General features: G+C 40.6%; 1 protein-coding gene across 2 annotated transcripts in view; it reads right to left on the reverse strand.

The window, feature by feature from the left end:
* Window positions 1-17,472, reverse strand: part of dlc1 (DLC1 Rho GTPase activating protein) — a 74,578-nt gene extending 57,106 nt beyond the window's left edge. Inside the window, exons 1-4 of one of the 2 annotated variants that reach the window (XM_035659850.1) lie at window positions 16,552-17,472; window positions 13,603-15,616; window positions 8,502-8,636; window positions 7,995-8,105 (exon numbers count right to left, since the gene is read on the reverse strand). In XM_035659850.1, the coding sequence (XP_035515743.1) occupies window positions 7,995-8,105; window positions 8,502-8,636; window positions 13,603-15,555 (2,199 nt within the window). In that variant the 5' untranslated portion in view covers window positions 15,556-15,616; window positions 16,552-17,472. Of the gene's footprint in view, window positions 1-7,994; window positions 8,106-8,501; window positions 8,637-13,602; window positions 15,620-16,551 lie in introns of both variants that reach the window. The other variant, XM_035659849.1, reaches the window with a different exon arrangement.
* Between the last annotated feature and the right edge of the window lie 1,065 nt (window positions 17,473-18,537).

Consider the following 18,537-nt stretch of genomic DNA (forward strand, 5'->3'; position numbering starts at 1 on the left):
AGAGACAGTGTGTGTATGTGTGTGTGAGCGCATGCACACGCCTGTCCAGAGCCTTTGGAGATGTTATCTGGAGCTAATTTCTATTTTTTGACTGGCATGAATGTGCTCTTTCTGCCCTGCACTTATACAAGAATTTATTCTCCATGCTCTGTCGACCCCTGAGTGCACGTGTGCAGGGAAACGTGGGAAACAATTTCATTTTAGCCTTCTCCTTGAGGAAAAGTCCACCAGCCACCCCCCCACCCAACCCTCATACTTTCTCCCCCACATCCCCTTTCCACATTTTAATAGTTTCCATATGTCACACTTTGAGTGTGTCAACAGGAAGTGATGCGATGACTTGGTGTAATGATGCGTTGGAACATTTCCTGCAGAAGATGTATATTAGCATCCAGATGTTGGCTTTAACAGCCATTTGAAAAGAAAACAACGCCTAATGAAATTTGGCGACGCCTGAAAACGTCTCAGTTACATCTATTGGCATCCTAGTGAAATCTATAGCATGAATGGGTGCAATTTCAGTCGTGTTACTGTAGGTTAATGATTTTGCCATACCCACTGTGCACTCACACACTGACCACCAGCCGAAGTCTCGTTCTCTCAGTCAACCTTGAGGAATGAGTTTTGTTCTGTATGGGGTAATGTTGACCGAAAGAGAGTGAGAAAAGTGGATATACACACACAGAGAGACAGACATACACACATTTGCCTTTGTTTACAAGAGTAAGCCAAAGCAACCGGATTTTGGTTTCAGGCAGTGTCTAGTTGGATTTAGTGCTGGGCCCCTGGAGCATAAACAGTGAACTGTTGACTGGCCCTTGGAATCCATCACCGGACACGACAATAACTCTTAACTTGTCTGTTACGATACGATTCTTCCTCCATCTACTTTTTCTGATATTAGAGACAACAACCATAAGTAACATAATTTATCCTGATTTAATTGCATTATGGTTACCTGAGTTACCTGAATGACAAATTACAAATCACAGCAGACTGGTTCATTTAGTAAACAAAACAAAGAAACCCCCCAAAAATATGTTTGTTACCATAATATGTGAAGTTGAATTGTGATCTGTGATTTTTGGCTATATAAATTATAGATAGATAGATTTATAAAGAGCAAAAGGCAGAGAACAAATAACTACAACAAAAGTATACATTTTCACAATTTTGGTTCTCTCTACACAGCGTAGTTTAATCATTAAATAATAAAAAAAACACATGCATCAATCTATTATCAATTACAGGTTATTCTGACAATAACAGGCTTTTTGTTTTTATGTTACCAAATAGCTTAAGAAGTGGTTTTAAAAATGTATAACTGGAAACAGTTTGGAAATAGATGACAAAAACACATGGGCGTGTTTTATTCCCATTATTCCACCCCCGTCTTATTACGCTAGTTAAGAGACAAAATGTGTCACCTGTTCCCACTCACCGCCAGGTTCAATTTGTGGCTTATGGACCAAAGTTAATAGGGATAAGCCTTATGATCCCAACTGCACCAACATTGCTAGCCTGTAGATTAGCCGCTGACATTTTTGGGAGAGAGTCGAGAGTGGGTTAACAACACAGAGGGATTAGACTGTCCTCTGCAGAAGACTGTGGTGGCCCCATAGCAGTCCTGGGGCAGACACACAGCTTACTGACTTACCAGAAGGACCAGTGACCAGAGACGAAACCTTGCTGGATCACAGTGTTGTAACATTAACTAAAGAATGCACTTTGTCTAATTTAGAGGGCACTGCATTAAGCCGGACAACGGAGCATTGACTGTAAACATACTTATGCAGAGTTACATATACCACTATAAAATATTTAGCTCTAAAAAATAAATACAATTTAAAAAAAATAAATTTACTGAAAATGCAAGCCTCTTTCCTTAGGTATTAAAACTGAGGGCAAATTGATTAATTGAGCGCGACATTCAGGTGTATATAGGCTGAGGTAATATAACTTCAAGGCAATCATGAATGAAAACACACACTCAAAACAAAAACGGGAATACATGCTCAAGCCAATTAAAGCCCTAAATCACAAACCTGAATAAGTGTTGCCTAAATTGCACCTGGTTTTACAATAAATTCCTGTGTACATGTTTCAGCATCTATGAACGTGAGTGTGTCTGAGTGCATTCAGTTTGTTTGTTCGTTCTGTGATTTATGGCAGTTCATTATCAGCGGGCTGCCGGGGTGTTTCCAGATGCCTGCATTTTCCAGTCATCCTTAAGATTTACTGTCAACAAGTACCATCACCCTAAAAGTATTCCCTGCGCTTGTTACTGTCTCCTTTACGTAATAGATGTGCATTTCACCTCATTGACAGTGCGTGCCTCTAACACTATCAACTAGCGCTCGTTAGCAACAAACAGTGGAGGCATGTTTTGGTGAAAAACTATGATTTATTTACGTTTTTTTTGTTTTGTTTTGTTTTTTAAGTACCAAAAACCATATGGAGCCAGTAACTCATATGGGCAATTAAGTTGATGTGATTTAGGCATCATGCCACAGTATGTTGTCATAAGAATGGAGTTGCACTAGCACAGGGGTGTAAACACGTAGATTTATGTGATGTTTGAATTCCACAAGATCAGATGCTAAAACAGAAAACTCATTCTGTCAAACAATTAGGCATATCATAGCTCAAATTTAATTTGACAAAATGTTCAGTATGCACACAGAGTCAGGCTGATACTTGTGGAGAATTGCAATACATTTCATGATGGCATGTTTTGACTTTGTGCTCTGCTTTGTTTTGGAATTTGTGCTGTGATGATTCTCTACCAACTCTCTCCTGTTCTTGGAGTGCTTTATGCAATAGCTATAGCCTTGAATTGACAGGAAAAGCAAGATTTCCTTGTGGGGGTTTGAGGAGAAGTTCATTTTCCACATCCTGTCTAAACACAAGCCTTTTCTTTTTTCTTACCCTCACAGCAGGTCTGTGTTTGTCTCCTTGTTACAGCTGTGCTCAGCAGAGGAGTGACCTTGGGGACAACAACACCACACAAAGCGGCTAGCATGGCCATGACCAGAGCCACTACCGGCACCCCTTGTCAGGCTGAATGGCGGTTGGTTTCATAGCAGGCTGACTCATTATGGTTTACTATAGTCTTTAAGCCAAATATGTGGGTGGAATGTAGGCAAACATAATCTTAATTATGCCTGCTACACATGGTGTTAACTATTGACCAAGGACGGAAATGAAAGATAAAGTATAACGTACAGCGAATGTAGAGATAAATAAAAGGCAGTGAAAGTAACAAAAATATTGACTCTTTTATCTGAATGGGACATTGAGTAGGTGTGGTTTGGATAAAGGATGTTTGGGGACAGTGAGGCTGCCAGACCGGAACACAGAGGAAGGACAGAGCAGAGATCTGCTAGTGACCTTAGCACGCAAACCACAGCACTTCTATTGTCCACCAAACCACAGACAGATAACGAGCTATGTACATACATAACCTACTGACAGGGAATAAAGTCCTTCCGTCATTCTAAAATAAAAATATCTCCATCAATCATCTCCCCGAGAAATCCCTTGAATCCAGACATGAAAACTCCACATCAGAAATCTGGTACTTCAAGAAGTTGCTGTCAGATAGCAGAAAAAAAACCCACCAAAGGACATGACAGAAGTTGTGTTTGGAGCGCCTGTTGCCGTGGAGACAGAATACAGATCCAAACAATGGGTCAAAGGTTGCCCTGTTAAGGAATGTTTACCAAAGAGGGAGACGATGAGGGTTGGTATAGGGCCTTACCTGTCACCATATGCATGACATGTAAAACACCCCTGTGCTAAATTTAACAGACAGCCATGGTCTGTGCCTTGTACAGTAGCTGGGGTCTTTGGGGAATTCTGAGTATATGTTGCTGGTGGGAACACGCCGCGCTGAGGGTGACTGATATGTTGTTTCCGACTGTAACATTCAGAGGAAGGTGGTCAGGGGTCAGCAGCATCCACCCGCCTCTGTGGCTTGGCACATCCTCTGCAGCCACAGTGCTCTAAAAATAGAGGCACATAACAAATGGCTCTCACACCACGCATAACTTAAGTTTGTCACCACAGATTACACTTATAAAGCCAAATTAATTACCGCTAATACTGTTATGGCAAGCAATGATACAAATATCCAAAATATCTTTGAAAAATAATAACAAAATCACTAAACCTAGAAATACTCGAGGAGTTAATTAAACCAAAAAAGGAAAATGTTTCAGTTAGAGAATATATATATATATAATTAGAGCTGAAACACTGGCAACTATTTTGATAATCAATTCATCATTCATTGATTTCAGATTCTCAAGTGTGAAAAATGTTCTACTTTGGGAGCTTTGGGAAATTGCGACTATTCTATTTCATAGACCAAACGATTAATCAATAAGCAGATTAATCAATAATGAAAATAATCATTACTTGCCCTAAATATAGAGCCAAATCAGTACATCCACATCCGTCTATAAAAAAATAAATGCCACCTGTTGCAATACAACAATGCCAGCTAAATAACACTGTAAGACACCTGCTACACCAAGCAAGTAATAGAAACCTGCCAACAAAAACACACGGGGCAAAGAATAGCAGTTCCACCATGAGAAAAAAAAACAAAAAAACACCTGCTGTGGCCCAACATCCGCTAGACGCGAGCCCCACATTCGATGCAAGAAAAACAGCCACCTGCTGGAGGCTAACAATAGCCACCAGCTAAGCTAGCAAGGAGCCAAGAATGTATTCACTTGAACCCAATGCCTTATCCACAACAGTGAGTGAACAAGTGAATGTCCACTCATCACCAGCATGCACAGCCTCATACCCCCACTTCACATTTATCACTGTTACATAAAGGACAGAACAGCGTGAGTATGTGCTCGGTGCAATCACACCAGAGTCTTACACTGAGTGCCGGAAGGTGTCATGGGGACAGTAAAAAAAAACAGAGTACCAGTCACCTCTTGCATAATCCAGCATAAGATGGAAGGAATGCAAATGCACAATGATAAACACTTCACAGAGCCTCTGCAAACATCACCCCAATCAAAATACACACAGACACACACACCAGCCACTCCTCTGCAATCATCCACAAGACATGAGATGAGACAGTCACATTTCTTTCCGCCTGACTTTCTACACCAACACTTCTCTGAAGTTTACATACAAATCTGTCGTTCACAGAACTGTAGTTATATTATGTATATACATATATTATCTATATCAGCCGGTAACAATCGTGTTTCACAAGCACGACCCTGATGCGTCTCTTTTTTGAAAGCAGTGCGTATGACTTAAGTCCCTCCAAGTCTCCACGTTCACTGATGGCCAAGATGGTGGTTAAAAGGCATTTGAACTGCTAGAATGGCTTTGTGAAATGTCAGCATTTGAATAAGAGCAATAGTTGCACACTGCCAATCTCTCCACGTCTTTGCACAGATATCTTGGAGGGTCTAGAGAAGAGAATAACTGTATTTCCACAGGTACAAGGAAGACTAAATTTCCACTATAGATCAACTGAAAGTGTAATAAAGTGACTAATTTAGATCAAATTGATTTCACGGCCCGTTGGTCTTCCAGAATTTCAGATTTGAATCTGACTGACCTTCTGCATGGAAATATTTATCTTGGTACTTTATATATAATATCAAGGTTGTTTTGTAACATACCACCACGTTTTATCTTGACTGTTCTGTCTTCCCATAAATCAAAGGAGTGTGTACAGTAGCAATTTATGTGTTGATGTTGTCTTTAAAACAGGTTGCACTCACCATTGGCTTGCTGAAAAGATATATGTTGTTTGCTGTCCTGTGTAAACTTGCACACGTCTTCTTGTTGTGACTGATGTCATGACATGTTCAAGGCAACACATGCAAATGCTACTGAAAAAGCTGTGTGTAACACAAAGTCAGTGATTAACTATCTACCAATTGTCAATCTACCAATTGAGTTTTTATAAATATCAGCCTGGAGTTTGACTATATTCTACAAGGTTTGTTTTCAGGGTATGATTTGATTGTTTGGATTTTATGTGTCTACTCACTATATACTATATACAGGTAAAACAGTAAAAGGGACATCTTACAATTTAATATCATCCAAAAGGCCTACATAGTCCTATTATTCTGAACCTTGTAATGTTCAGACTTTGTCAACACTGTGTAAGAGAGGTATTGATCATCATTTTTTAGGCTGGTTTGTGGTGGTGTATTGTATTGTACACCCTATTTCCCATTATAACATGAGATTACACTTACATAAAAGAGAAACAAAGGTTAAACATTTGCTTTGGGAAACATTTACTGGAAAAGAATGACTCTACAGGCCACCTTCCCTGTTATTTAGAACCAAATAGGATTTTTAATAACAAATGATAGTAATTAGTCTGTGCTTGTTTTATTGTGTGATTATATTATTCATGTTGTCATCTTGTAAAACACAATTGTGATGTCTGGTGGAATTAAAGCTTTAACCCCAACCATGGTTCTTCCTCACATCTGCCTTGTGTTTACATCATTTAAAGGATTTGTATTGTCTAGCTAAAAAGATTAAGTGGGCGTCACAATACTTTGTCCTGAAAGGACTCAATAGTCCCCTACTACTATTAACCACTGAGAATCCCCTTCATGAAGTCATCATCTCTTTGGCCTCAATCAATCACCCCACGGGGGCCTCCACTGTAAAAAGCCTCCTATTAGGCGCAGTGAAAGCACTGTTTACCCAAGCTTAGTGAGTTACCTTGGGTTACTGCAGGAATGGAGGTTGTGGAAACAGTTGGCCACAGACATAATACATCACACATCATAAAGTATGTTGCTCTGTGTCCCTTAAATTCACCGGCACATGTGAGAGAAATATTGCTTAACTTTGAGATAGCAGAGGAGTTGTGACGTGCAACAAGACAAATCAATAGCAACAAGGAATTGAGAGAGATAATTCAGGAACGTGAGATGTGCTTTTATTCAAGGAATTCTGACGTTTCCACAGGTTGCAGTGTTTGGCTCTAGCTAGATAAGAGGACAGTTTTGCAACAGAAACATCCTGTTTGGTATTTAAGGATATCCCCTTATGCATCACTACATCATGAGATTAAGTGTCTTGAAGCAGTTAAAATCTTTTTTTAAAATTATTATTCCTATTGTAAAAGCTTGCTTGAGTGCTCATTCCGCTGACTACCAGCCTTGTTCACGTTGACCTCTTTCTGAAGGCAATAGCAAAGCAAGGCTGACAAAGTCATTAAGTGAGCAAGCAAGGGTTTTGAAAACGCACGTCTCACTTGAAGCGTGTCCCCTCCTCACTCCCCCTGCCCTGGCTTTTCACCCCCAGACCCCCCTTCTGACCCCTTTGTTGGGGAGAAGCAGTCTAGATCTTTGGAACTAGCTAATTATAGAGTTTTAACGTCTGCTTGGCTAAGCCCTAAGTGCTGGGGGACATTCCTACAATTGGGAGATTCACTACAAGTGTGCATGTGTTTGTGTGTGTGTGCTACCTGCATTTGCTGTTTTTATTTAAACTTTTGTATAGCTATGTCCTAAGAGAAAAGTCTGTTTTATTGGAGACATAAAATTAGTTTAACAGTAGCTCCATGCTCAACTAAAAAACAAGGCAAATGAAATAATCATGGACACATGAGAAACCATAAACCTATAAAACAGCCACAGCTATGTACAATTGATGTTTTGAGTTCTTAAAATTATCATTAAAGTTTATAAATCTTATAATTCTTCTGGATCTTTTTGGTATAGTAGTTTGGAAAACTGTAAATATTGTGAGAATAACATTCATACTTTCATATAGATACACAAAAATGAAAAGTGAAGGAAAGGAAGCCAAAAAGGAAATATTGAATGATGGTGAGACATGATTGTAGTACATGGTGTGTGTGTGTGTGTGTGCAGGGGTGTCTCTATTTTGTCTCTAAGCAAACATGCTGTTGATATTTTGGTATGAAAATGTGTGGTTTTGATGTATATTGATATGATCCAGAGCTCCTGACTTACCCCACTCTTAGGTTTTGTTCCAAGGGCCGGTGCAGGTGTTGAGGAGGAGACAGCAGAGTAATCTGGATGTGGAGGGTTTGATGCTGCTGGCACTGATCCTAAATCAAACTCCTGCACAGGTATAAGACAAAAATGACAATGTAGCAATTATATTTTTGTGCAAAAAGCAGAGCATGGTTTTGCAAAGCACAGTTCGTCACAGATGACTGATGCCCAGTGTCTATAGACATTGATATATACATGACCATATTCCACTTTATTGTACATAGTGTATATATTTTATTATACTTTTATCATATTTGATTTTATTGTATTTTATTCTTTCTCTCCTCTTTGCACTACATTCCCCTGTGCTACTGTGTGGGGGATCAATAAAGGAACATCTTATCTTCTGCCTCATACTGGCCACTAGGGGACAGATAAGATAACTACAGGTGAGGGAAGACATGAAAGAATGAATGAATAAAGGTAATTCCAAATCCAGCAAAGTAACATGCAGGTTTGTACCAGGAGTTGTCGTCGATGGAGGGTCGGGGTGCTGTCCATAGAGGAGGTGGCACTAAGGGCATTTTCAATTTCCTGGTCCAACTGGTCCAGCTTCATCAGCAGCAAAACCATTGAGTCCAGACGGGCATGCTCACGCTGAGAGACAAATCAGAGATTTAAAAAATATCATAAATGAAGCAGGACAAACTATTATTGTGATTCAGGATGCCGTCCATTAATCGCATTGTTGGCGGTTCAATCCCCAGCTCCTCCTGTCCACATGTCCTCGAGCAACACGCTGAACCCCCAAATTGTTCCCGATGGATAGGCCGGCGCCTTGCATGGCAGCTCTGCCCTCGTCAGTGTGTGAGTGGGTAAATGAAAGGAAAATTGTAGACTATAATATAAATGCACTGCATTTCCCATCAGCCTCCCTCCACAGTTATATGAGGATGAGCCTGAAATAAATGGGGGATAATATTGATTTGCACAGGATATGTATTCCTGCCTACTGAGGTGTTCACTGTCAAAAGAGAAATTACCTGATGAACATCCATTATATAATCCGAATAAAGGACATTTAAAATTCATTCATGTCCTTGCGTGCAGTAATCTAATCACTAATAATCCAGATAAATCAGTAATTCAGATTATGTGTATATGTGGTCATTCCAGTTCAGGCTACGTTTAGTTGGGAAACATCAGTGATTGCTGCTTTCCTAGAGTATTTATCTTTCATACGCATTTAATGGAAGACTTATCTCTATCATTTAATCAGTAATAAATAAGAAACACTAACTGGCAAGTCATACATTTTATAGATTCATCGGCTTTGCTGACTGACTAGCTGGCTTGGAAGGCACTAGTATTAGCTTCTCTCAAACCATCCCATAGTTCTTACTTTCATCTACCTCAAGGCCACCCAAGTGATCTTGATCTATCATATATCATCAAAATATTAAACACTGATAAAACATTTTTTAACAACTACAATTAATAATTAGTTGTGACAGCTCCGAACAATTAATGTCAAACTGACTCAGCTCTGTTTCACGTCCACTGTAACTTTGGCTCTCGGCCCTTCATGCCAAAAGAATTGAGAAACTCTAGTCTGTAAACTATGCTCATCCTTCTTTCCTTGCTCCTTACTTCTCTTTCCAAATAACTCTTATCCCAAACTGATCTTCTACATCCTTCTTTCTGCACTTAAAATAAACCTGTCTTCTCTGTTTTTCCACACACACACACACTGTGCATTTTCTGTTTATCTCTTTTGTATCATCTGGTCCATTTTTAATAATATGACTTCAAGACTTAAAAAGTATTTTCCCTTTAGTCCTCTAATCTGCACTATTCAATTATGCAGTCTGACGCTGTGATAACAAGTTCCACACTGACCTCAGGTGGCCTGTCTCCAGTAAGACAAGCTAAATGACATACAATCCAGCCCACCTTCACACTCCACCTACCACACTATCCCTCAATCCTGTTTTGATTGATGCAATATAAGCCCTTGTCTGAAGTTCAAAAACATGTAAAATCTCTTTCTGGATCTCTTAACACAGTATATGTTTCCATTTCCCCTTTGCCTCTGTCTTTCATCCTGCCTCCGGGTGTGGCTCTCTCGTGTCTGAGAAGAACCCCCGAGAAATTACATCACACGGCTGGCTCATTAGTCCCAAACAAACCTTGTTACAACCTCCACTAACAGACCCTGTTAAACTCTGAGCTCATGGGACACACAGCCACCGTGATTGTATGTTTGTGCAAACGTATAGAGGCATGTTACCATATTGAATGTGAGTCTGGTTTTCATGTGTCTGTTCTTAGGTGTGACACATTAGAGAGAAATCTTACTGGGTTATGTAGTATAAAGTAAGTACTCTTCACAAGTGATAAACATATCCTGTGAAGTGGCAACTGTGGATTGATCTTGTTTTAGTTCAGTTTACAATGGGTGTGTGATGACACGATTCATATGAGCTGAGCTGTAACTAATGCTAATGTGTGTGAAGATGACAGGCTTATGGATCGTACATAGAATAGGCATCATGATAAACAAGTTGCATCTGCAACCCTGCGCATGGCTCTGAGCACCATCCCTAATAATGTCTCATGACTTGCGCTTACATATATTTTCCAGTTAGTGCCCAATTACCCTGTCAAAAGCAGTTCCTATCGGTTTTGCTAAGGGAGCAAATAGACATCGAGGGCCGTGTGTCATGGAAATGTGTCTCACATTGATGCATTCATTGGCATTCCTAGCTCGTGGCAGCGCACATTGCTACGTTTTTTTCTCCTTGGCAAAGTATCACAATGAAACATTGTATCGTGGTAAAACAATGACATCTTTACGAGGCCTCACTGAATGAACAAAAGCATCTGGCTCGAGATGGCAATAACAACCACAAAACGGCAGAGTAAAAAACAAGTGCAGTGCAATGTCAGGCGCCTCAGAGAGGCAACGTTTTTAGGGGGCATTCTGGTGGTTTGGGTGTTCTCAGAAGGTTTTTTTTCTCTGTTTCCCATCTTTTGAGGTTTCTGTTACATTCCTCTTGACTTCCTGTTTTTTGAGATGGGAGACAGTTCCCACACTGTTTGAACTCTGAGACCCCTCCTTCCCCTTTCCTTGCTCTCTTTTTCAAACCCCCTCTTACACCCGGTGGTCTGCATCCCATTTCTCAATTCTGTCCATTAAACTGTCTCTTTCTCTGCTGAGCTAAACCCTGTACAACGTTGTACATCAAAAATACTGTGCATACATACACTCATTTTAATGTAGGTATCTTGTCAATTATGTGACCGACAGACAAGCATTTAATACATAAGAAAGGAAGGGCACAAAAAGAGACAGAGAGCACGCTGGGATGCTGATGTTGCCAAGTCGTCTGCTGTCAGATAAACGACAGTTGAGCCAGTTTGGCCCTGAGGTCAGGATAAGGCCTTGTTGCTAAAACAAATAAACACAGTAACAAAGCCCAATATCAACTTAATCTGAAGCCATTATGCAAACCAGATGGGTTCATTTTACAAACTGAAGCTGCAACAACAACACGGTTCACTGGGGACAAAATCATTAGTTAGTACAATATCTTGTCAGAGATAATTCCAGGTTGCTGTTGCCATTGTGCAGCCAGAGATAATGAGATCAGTTCTGTAATTTTCTTCATGATATTCAAGAGATTCCATTCTCTTTTCTTTATGCTAAATACAATACCTCCCTTGGGGGTTTTTACTGCCTAATTTCTCTTTTGTCCTCACGACCTTCTCTGAAGCATATTTAGTAAACTGGCTTCATTCAGTGTGTAAATACACCCCATGGTGAAAACCCTGTGGTGCAGTCAAAGAGAAGGCAAGCCATCACCATATGGTGGATGGATTGCCTTTGGCAACTTCCACTTTTATGGCTAAACTCCTCTTTTTGAGTTCCAGGGGCCGTTTTTTTGGGATATTTAAACCAAAGGTTTAAAGTCATCCTAAAATTGAAACTGGAGCCAGTGGTAATAAATGCAGCACTGGTTTTCCATGTCCCTACACTGGACTATGATCTCTCGTCTTTGGCAGCTGATGGAGTGACATCAACATTGGTCATGACTAAGAGGACCTCCAAAGTTTCTATGCAAACACAGAATTTATGTTGAAATAATGCTGTTAAAAATACATGAAAATCTCTGGGATTACACAACTCAGAGGCTATTTAGGATAAAACTAGAGTGTCAGTGTATGATGCATCAAGCAAACACGCACATTACTCACTTGACATCATAGCTGGTTCTAGGCCTTACATTCAAGGTTAAAAGACATTTGTTTAATTGTATTTTTCAAAAGTGGGTTGTAGTGGTCTGTATTAGAACAACAACAACAACAACACACTTCACACAATTACACATTATCAGTGTAGAAACATACAGAGCTACTACATAAAAAAAAAAATACACTTAGTTGCCAGTTTATTAGACACAGTTAAAATTAAAACAGTCCTGCAATAAATCCTACCTCCTTGAGGGTTCAGTTTTTGTATTGCATTGTATGTATGTAAGGGGTTTCTGTAATTTAGCCTACCCTCATTCATATGAGAATAAGTAATAGAAACACCTGTCAGAACAACGCAATATAATTCAACAGCATCATAAACTGCAGCTTCCAAAATTATCATTATCAATCAACTGGGTGCATATTAGAGCAAGTTATAAACAATGTCTACAACTCAACAGAACCAAAAAAATACCACAAGTCATCACCAATGGAGCATATTGTCACATATATAAACCACGGGAATCAAGACATCTCACATCCCGTACACTGAGCAACATTTGGAACATGCCACTATTAACCACCATGATGGATGGTTCAGTTGATTGATATCATATCACAAGGATCATATAAAAAATAACTGATTTATTTTACACTAATATACAATGGAAAACAACTCAGTGATTAAAATAGTGTTAACCTTTTTTTTAAAACCAATGCACTAAATCTGTACAAAGATACAACTCTTTATGTGTGTGTCTCTCGTCTTCAACAAGAATGCGTCCCAAGAATTTAACTTTCCACATTATGGCACCGCTTAATGTGCCCTGCATTGTAAATAATGGATTTCTTGTTGTCATTCCAAAAATGCCAACACTGCAACTACTATTAATGAATAAATACTGTGTCAGTTCTTAAGCCATTGCTTTGTTCCAACAAGTTTTTGGCACTTTACTGTACCTAACAAGCACGCTGGCTTGCAGAGTGTAAATAGTACAACATACAGTATTTGCTGGAGAAAGCAAGCCTTTCACCCCAGAGACGGCTTGAGCTTCCAGCCCCCTCTGTGTTCATATTCTCTTATGCCCTTATAGGACCTTGTTTTTCAATGAGCGGTTGAGAAAGAGTAAAACATTTCACAGATCCCCCCACTCACAGATCTGTAAGCATGTGAGAGTGAAGTCATTGTTTTCCGAGACGCTTGCCAGAGTGTGGGACAAAAATTATTTGTAGGCTGTATATGCCCAGTAAGTGTCAATTCATTTTGAAAAAAAAAACCCTTGAGGTGCCAAAGACAAAATAAATTTGAACCAATATCACTTATGATCTACTGCATCCCTTTCCACGTCTACAATAGATACAGCCTTACCTTTCTCATGCGCACTTTGACCACATTGTCCTCTTTCTGATCTCCAGGTTCATTCGTTCCATCTAAAACTGGACTGGCCAGTTGTATGTCACTGTAAATAACTGTGTGTGTGGCCTCATCTGACTCCTCCATCCTACAGAGTGACGCTGCTGGTTTGTGTTGTTCCCTCTGACCATCTGCCACCTCAGAGGCAGGTGACTCACTGAAGTAACAACCAGAGGCCTCTTGGTTGCCATGGAGTCCTTCTGCTGAGAGCTCAGCGCTGACTTCTCCCGAGCATGGTGGCAGGTTTCCGGTGTGCTGTTCAGTAACTGCATGTTTATCATCCATGTGAGAGTGCTGAACATCTGGATTTTGGGCGAAATCTGAGTTCTTTTGAAGATCCAGTACAGGGGTGTCATCTGGCGCAACGTGGCTAACTTCTGGGATAGTATCCAGTTTGGAACAGCTATTTTCCAACTGCTGAGCTACGGTTTGATCTTCACAACAAGCCAACTCTTTGGACACTGAGCGTTCATCAGCGTTTTCCGTTGGTGGACTTACAGAGGTCGCCGTTTCCACACATAGGTCTGCATACTGAGTAATGTTTGTCTGAATGGGGTTTTCGTCTGAATATCCAGTATCCAGTTTTTCAGATGTACTGCTGTTAACTGTCAAAGTGCAACACTGACCTTTGAAAAACATATCAGATGATGTGATTGGCCCATACCTGACTTCTGCTTCTTTCCCGCTGCTTTCTGCTTGTGCACTTTCATCTCCCTGAGGCCCGTTCATTGCTGTCATTTCAACATTATGCTGTTCCAACAATGTCTGGTAGGGTATTTCACAACCACGAGCCTGATCCAATACCCCAGTGTGGTCATGATGATCCTGCTCTCCTCCTTGAATGTCTCTTGAGTGATGTTTAAGTCCTGTATTTTCATTTAAAGTTTCTGGGCCATTTAATCCGTCCAGCTTGTCAGCAGAATCTGCGCTCCAGCTTTCAGTTACTCCTTTGTCACATACTTCTTCTACCACTAAAGTCACAAATTGTTCCACAGTTTTGTTAACCTGTGGCATTACATCACCACTCTCCATAATATCAACTGAACTGTGCAGTACACCAATAGGTGAGGTTACACTTGCATCAGCATGGCCAACGGTGGAAATCTTCTCTTCTTCTACATCTGGGAGGTCAGTCTGAGGTTCCAGTTCAGCAGCAGAGGACTGGTTTAGTGCGGCCTCAGAGATTTCAGGAGGTCTGCTGTAACCCTCTGTATGGCTCTCCTTTGTTTCCTGATGATTTGGAAGTTTGCCAGGCTGTTCACCAGCAGATTCAGACAGTAGAGGCCCATTGTTTGAAGAGATAGAGATGCATTGTTGCTCTTCACGAGAGATTTGTCGACTTTTAAAGACATTATCGTCATTGCAGATGTCGTGACTCTGGCTACTCTCTGTGCCAACTTCACCTTCTCCATTAATAGTTTTCTCACGGTGACTGCTGCTATCAGTTGCACAAGAAATATTTACAATAGACATCCCACTGTTTGAGTTACAGTGAAACTCTCCAGAATTCCCAGTGTCTGTGGTTTGGGGATGCCCTGATTCAGAGGCCCTTTGGGGAATGTCAATATCCACTAACTCTGAATGAAATGAGTCCTCCTGCAAATCCAGTGGAACTTTTACATTGCTTTCCATAAGCTTCAATTGTTCTGATTCAGTCTCATCATTCACGACAGAAGCCGTTACCTCAAGTGTCTGAACCAGGTCCTCTGTGGGCAGTTGGTGGCAGCCCTCTGGCATGGAGGCACACCTCGTCCGTCTACCTTGTTTGGAAGCCCCTGCTCCCATCCAAGGCCCCTCGCTGTCCACCCCATGGCAGCAGACCAGATCCAGATCATCATAGCTGTACTGTAATCCTGAAGCATGAGTTACGTGCTCCTCCCAACTTCTTTTCCGTATGGCTACTGGCATGGTGGACAGCCAGTGCTATCCCATACAGCTTTTGACGCCAGGCGAAAATGCAGCACCAGATCTGCTGCAATCGAGAAGAGAAATTATTATTGTAAAATTATTGTAGAAATGATTGTAAAAAATGTTTCACTTTTAAAGTAAACAGCTAGGCAGTAGTGAGTGGAAGTTCAAGAGGGGCGTAATTACGTTTGCATTTATAATTCCTTGTATAAACTCTGCGGGATCTGTTCAAAATGACAGGTTATACTAATCTAACAGGGGAAAGTGATATCTTTTCAAGCAGAGCTGTGCCAAATTTCACATTACAGCATGCCAGCTACATTGAACGTACTTGATCTGGAACAGTTGTTTTTGCCTGAAGTGTTAAGTAGCTTCCATGTATAAAGCCAACAAAGCTGCCTGGATTCTAAAACATCAAGATAAACGTGATGTCCCTTGTTTACTTTTAAATATCTTTACACAATGAACTGTAACTGAACCAGCTTGTCAAATTTACACTGCAAACCTTCGATACACATTAACTTTAACTGTGCAAAACCAATCTGAAAAATGTTGGTGAAATGTCATTCTGTACCTACCCATGCTCTACCACAAGCCAGCATTATCATAATACATACTGTGGGTCCTATCCCATGAATCAAACCAAGCTCTATACTGCGCTCTGTTTTTTTTCCTGTTGTTCTAGGTCAGAATGTACAGAAGTAAAAGGAACACAGGGATTCAACAAGCAGGATGTACTCAATTCAAGCTGAACATCTGCTATATTTAAAAAAAAAAACATGCAAAAAGAAGTCCTGGGTATGCCTACTGTATTGTACAGTAAGTAACTGAAAATTAGAGACTACAATTTCCATACAATTTGTCATGTCAAAAATGTTCTAAATGAAATAGGTATTGTGCACATTATGTCACTGTGCTCCTTCTTACCCAACAAATTTCTTTAACAGTAAAGGTAATATAAAAATTTCAGACCAGTGTTTTTCTCCAGTTTTTCACCTCTTGTTTCCTCAGAAGAAGAGCTTGATGGTAGCCACTGCCATCTGCACCCTCTGGCATGAACCTGCACCTGGTTTTTAGTTAAGTACGGGAGGTTATAAAAAAATGTCCCTAAGCAGTTGATCCTCCTACTTGCTCTCGAAACAACAGAAAAACTGACACCTCATAACATTTTAGATATTTTAAGATTGAGTAACAAGGACTCCTTGTAAATTCTACGGTGTGGAAACAGTTTGTTACAAAATAATCCAGTAGCTGTATATTCAGTAATTAAACACCAGGTGATAATCCAACAAAGATCCAGTATTTGCTTTGAGTACAGTTATCCAGAGATGTTTCGCAAGTTGCCTTTTCATTCATCCACCGAAAGCAATGCGTCCACGTTTGGGAAATGTGAATCCATCTCTTTCCAACAGAGTTGACAAGAGTTTTATTTTGTAAGCAGTACTTAGTCTAGGATTCTGTAAGTCATTTTCTGGACTCCAGTCAGTATCTCCGCTGTAAAACTGTCGGAAAGGCAGTGAAGCCCCCAAAGGCAGGCAGAATGCCGGGGAGCAGAGAAAAGTCCAAAGACAACTTCCATCTTGATCACATTAGGGTTTTTGCTGACGCTGAATGCCGAAGAGTTGGGGTGGTGTAAGAGGGGCCGGGTTTTCTTTCCCCCACTCCACCCCTGCTCTCCTGCGTTCTATCCCTTTTCTCATCAGGTCCCCTCCCCGCTGGTTTTGACAGGGAGTCTGAGTCACATCCTAGGAGCCCCATCCCCCGTCTCACAACTTACCCAGCACACTATACGCATTTATTCACTCCACCCTCCTCTAATGTACTTTCTCTCTTCACCGCTTTAGAAACTTCCTCTCCGCTTCTCCTCTCAAAAAACCTGTCTCTTTCCTCTTCTTAGTCTTTCCTCTTCTCAGTGGACGTTTTCTTCGTTCTGCCTTAGCTTGCTATCTCACTAAGCTGGGCAAGGCTCCCACCAGTTGGTTTTGATTAGTAACAGACAGGCTGCCTTGTAAGACCTCTGGCTGTGGGCCAAGAGAGATTGCTCTAATGTTTTGGCAGTTATTTCTGAGGCATGTTTTTTTTTAAATTTGTCATCTTGTAACTCTACAAGTATTCTTAAAAAAAAACACACACTGGCACTAATAAAAAAAAAAGCTAAATATTTCTAGAAAATCACTTTTAAAAAGCTTTTTCACGGTGGGGACAATGTGAAAAGTGCTATCAACCTGATCTTTGTTTTATAGAAGACCAAATGGAAGAAAAAACATTAAAAGGACCCAAATGCCAGTAATTCACTTCCTAATATAGTCATTGGTCAGAGGCACTCAGCAGAAAGACAAGGCAAAGCCAGGGGTATTTATACTTGAGGTCACTGAGATAATTTAAGACAAATGTTAATTGGCTCATTTTGTCTTTTAAGTTTGATTGAGACAAGGGTTGTAAAACAAATAAAGTATTCCAAAGACTTTTTGTAGAACCGATCTCAACTGAAAAACCTCAAGTGCCCTAAAACCTAATTCAGGCTGTGAACAAATCTACCAACACTATGTGTCAGTTGCACAAAAAGAGCAAAGCGCCAAAGCAACAGGGACAATGCAAGCACAAGAGAGAACTGGAATGAAGCCCCCTCCAACTATCCCTAAAACCCCGGCCTCTAACCTCTGGGTCATCCAGATGTGAGGTGAGGTTCTGGAAGAGTCTTTTCTTAGGGGCCTCGCTGGGAAACTGTACACTGCTGTCAATGTTGGCTCTCTAGGGACACAGATGTTCATACTCAAGGGGAAGGATCCAAGTTCAACAAGACTCCTCTGCAGCATGTCACATGATGCGCTCTGTGGTTACGCCGAGTGCAGTGTAACAAAACGCAGATCTTTTCGGTCACAGTAGCTTCCATGTGGATATGGCTGGTGATTGAAGTGCAGAGGCCGACACAGAGCATGACTCAGGCTATCCACTCATTATCTCCTGTGGACATCCAACACA

Source organism: Morone saxatilis, unplaced genomic scaffold (assembly GCF_004916995.1).
Source record: "Morone saxatilis isolate NCDOM2014 unplaced genomic scaffold, NCSU_SB_2.0 Contig17, whole genome shotgun sequence".
NCBI lineage: Eukaryota > Metazoa > Chordata > Actinopteri > Moronidae > Morone > Morone saxatilis.